We start from the raw sequence: 2,686 nt of genomic DNA, 5'->3' as shown, positions 1-2,686 counted from the left end.
TAAAGGTGGACCATTTTACCCCTAAGGGAAAGTGGTCCGCCTATCCTTAAGGGGACCGAGGGTCGAAGTCTGTTCACCGGGGTCCGAAGACCATGGTCGAAGTCCGCGGGCAAGGCATGCCCGAAGGCACCCCCGAAGGAACGGACCATTCATGCCTGAAGGCGGACCATCTACTCCTAACGGAAAATGGTCCCGCCTATCGTTCGGGGGAGGGCCGCAGACCAGAATCAGAAGTGGTCAACATATCATTTTGATAGAAGAAAAATCTGGTCACGTGATCAATGCAATCTGGTCTTATATGTTGAATATAAGGATAGATCTTTCTATGTAGCATTGGTCTATATTCCAATACACCCCCTTCAGCTTATCAGAACTTATAAGCTGAATAAGGCATAGAATTAGGCCTATGCGTACATAGTCTCATAGATCTAGATTTCGACAATTGTGTCTTGGATATCGGTCATGTTTAGATGATCGATAAACCGCTGGTGCTTCTGATAAGGCAAAAGGCTTGGTCTGGTCATAGGAAAGCGTTTCCACCATAGGCCTACGGATTGCATAAATCTAGGCCTTATAGGGAGGTCATCAGAATGAATAGAGTCGTGGACGAGGTTATCGGAAGGAAGAGTGATTCGGGTCGGTAAAGAAGGTTCGGAAGGAAGTGAGGCGTTTTCGACTTCCGGGTAAGGATAAAGTGAAGGGTCATTTACTCTAAAATCGCCCGAATAAGGTGCGTTTTCGGTCCCGTTTAGAGTAAGGTTATCCTCACTTCCGCATTGGTTTTGCCTCGCTTCTTCTTCTTCTTCTTCTTCTTCTTCTTCTTCTTCTGACTCGTCTGGGGAAGGCGGTAGGTCGCCGAGGATATCGTATTTATGGTCTTTATCCTCGTTTTCGCACTTATCAGTGTCATTATCGGATGATTGGTCTGTCTTATCCGATAGAGGTCGCAAAGCCATTGGGTTGTGGATTGATGCTAGAGCTATAGGATTGTCTTTCCTAGGCTCGTCCATGGGCTTGTCCATAGGCTTTAAGACATTATCTTGAGGGGAAAGTGAAAGGGTTGCAAGGGAGATCTGTTCCTTATGCATAGGCTTGTCCTGATACCCTAAAATAAGGGTAATGCCCGTATCATCCGAAGTCTTGCAAATAGGGGTTCCATCTTCTTTTTCAAGCCTATTAAGCCTCTGATTATGGTAAACACCCCCTTTCTTGGCCCTCTGCGCAGAGAGAATGTTCATATGGAAACCTGGAACATAAAGGGTTTCATGGAGGTCAAAAGTGGTGTTACCAAAGGATAGATAGACTAGACCTCTACCTTGGATTGAGGTCTTAGTATCACCGACGAAGAGGCTGCCTTTATAGGGCGAAAAGGTCACGAATTGGGAACGATCATTGCAAACGTGGGTGTCTGCGGCCGAGTCATATGCCCACACATTAGGCCGTGTATGCCTAGAAGCTAGGCAGGTAACCATACCCATATGAGTGTCGGACTGGCCCTGCTGACCTTGATGCTTTTTGATAGCATTGTCGTAGGCTTGTTTAAAGCCTGAATGGGTGCATGCTTGTTTAAAGCGGTCAAGGACGGTTTGGTCTGGTTTCCAACCTTCTGGCCTAATAGAGGGGTTGATATAAGGACAATCACTGAATGTGTGGTATCCATCATAGGCGCCCCCTTGGCATGGACAGGGCTTCTTAGTCTTCTTGCCCTGGCCCTTATCTGCTTGTCCACGGAAGGTTGCATGGACATTAGAAGGTCGTTTAGGCGGTATAAGCCTAATAGAATCCCTATACCTCTTTGTCAAGGTAAAGAAGTCTATAGAGTCTATCTGGCCTATAGATTCAAGCCGGTTGATCTCATTATGCCAGTATTCGGCGAAGGAGGGAGACATAGAGGCTAGGCCATCTAGGAAGTCCAAAAGTGGTCTAGTCTTTGATTGGACTTCACCAATGCCTAATTGGACAGCCTCTACGTAGGTGTTCTCGCATTGCGAAATCCATGCATCTATGGTCAAAGAATGCGGGATTCGGCGCATTTGATGGTATTTCTTGATGACCGACCGCTTTCGGGCTTCAGTGGTTGGTGCATAGCGCTTTTGAAGGGTTTGTAAGGCTTCATAGACCGTCGGTATGTGCTGAATGATAAGCTTGCTTGAATAGGAGATCGAAGATTGGACGATAAGGTAAATCTGAGAGATAGCACCCGAAATACGGTCATATTCACGAAGGTCAAGCTCATAGTCTCTTCGTCTGTCTCTCCACCTTTCTCGCTCAGAGGTAGTTAGGTCTTCATCGGTAAGGGCTTTAGGATTAATATCAGTAACCCTGGGACGAATAGGATAAGAAGGAATATCCCTCTTTATTGGATTATCGGGGTCAATATAGTCCCATACGCCTTTTGCAATAGCATAAGACTTAATTTGACCAATCCAGAGATACCAGTCTGATGACTCAGACAAGGTAATACCTATCTTGCTTATATCAGACATTATAGGCAAGAAGGTAAAGGCAAAGTGAGAGAAAAGTGAGAGCGAAGTGAAGACGAAGTGTGGTCGAAGTGAGAGAGGAAGAAGGTCGTCTATAGGCCACAGACTAGGCCTAAAAGAGGAGGAACGTCGTCGATAGCTTTAGATCACAAGTCTTATAACTATCGGGTATAAGACCGCAAGTCAAGAAGTCGTCGATAGCT

The 2,686-nt window shown here is 46.0% G+C and overlaps 1 protein-coding gene across 1 annotated transcript; it reads right to left on the bottom strand.

Moving 5' to 3' along the window:
• Positions 1-520: 520 nt before the first annotated feature.
• N7477_006217 (uncharacterized protein) lies at positions 521-2,486 on the bottom strand (the record flags this gene model as incomplete). Its single annotated transcript, XM_056967880.1, has 2 exons — positions 521-547; positions 609-2,486. The coding sequence occupies 2 exons, from the start codon at positions 2,484-2,486 to the stop codon at positions 521-523; spliced, it is 1,905 nt and encodes a 634-aa protein (XP_056822634.1).
• Between the last annotated feature and the right edge of the window lie 200 nt (positions 2,487-2,686).

Source organism: Penicillium maclennaniae (assembly GCF_028827695.1).
Source record: "Penicillium maclennaniae strain IBT 15551 chromosome Unknown utg000005l:1.0-2652337.0:1.0-2654196.0, whole genome shotgun sequence".
Taxonomy (NCBI): domain Eukaryota; kingdom Fungi; phylum Ascomycota; class Eurotiomycetes; order Eurotiales; family Aspergillaceae; genus Penicillium; species Penicillium maclennaniae.
This window is presented reverse-complemented; position numbering and strand designations above follow the sequence as displayed.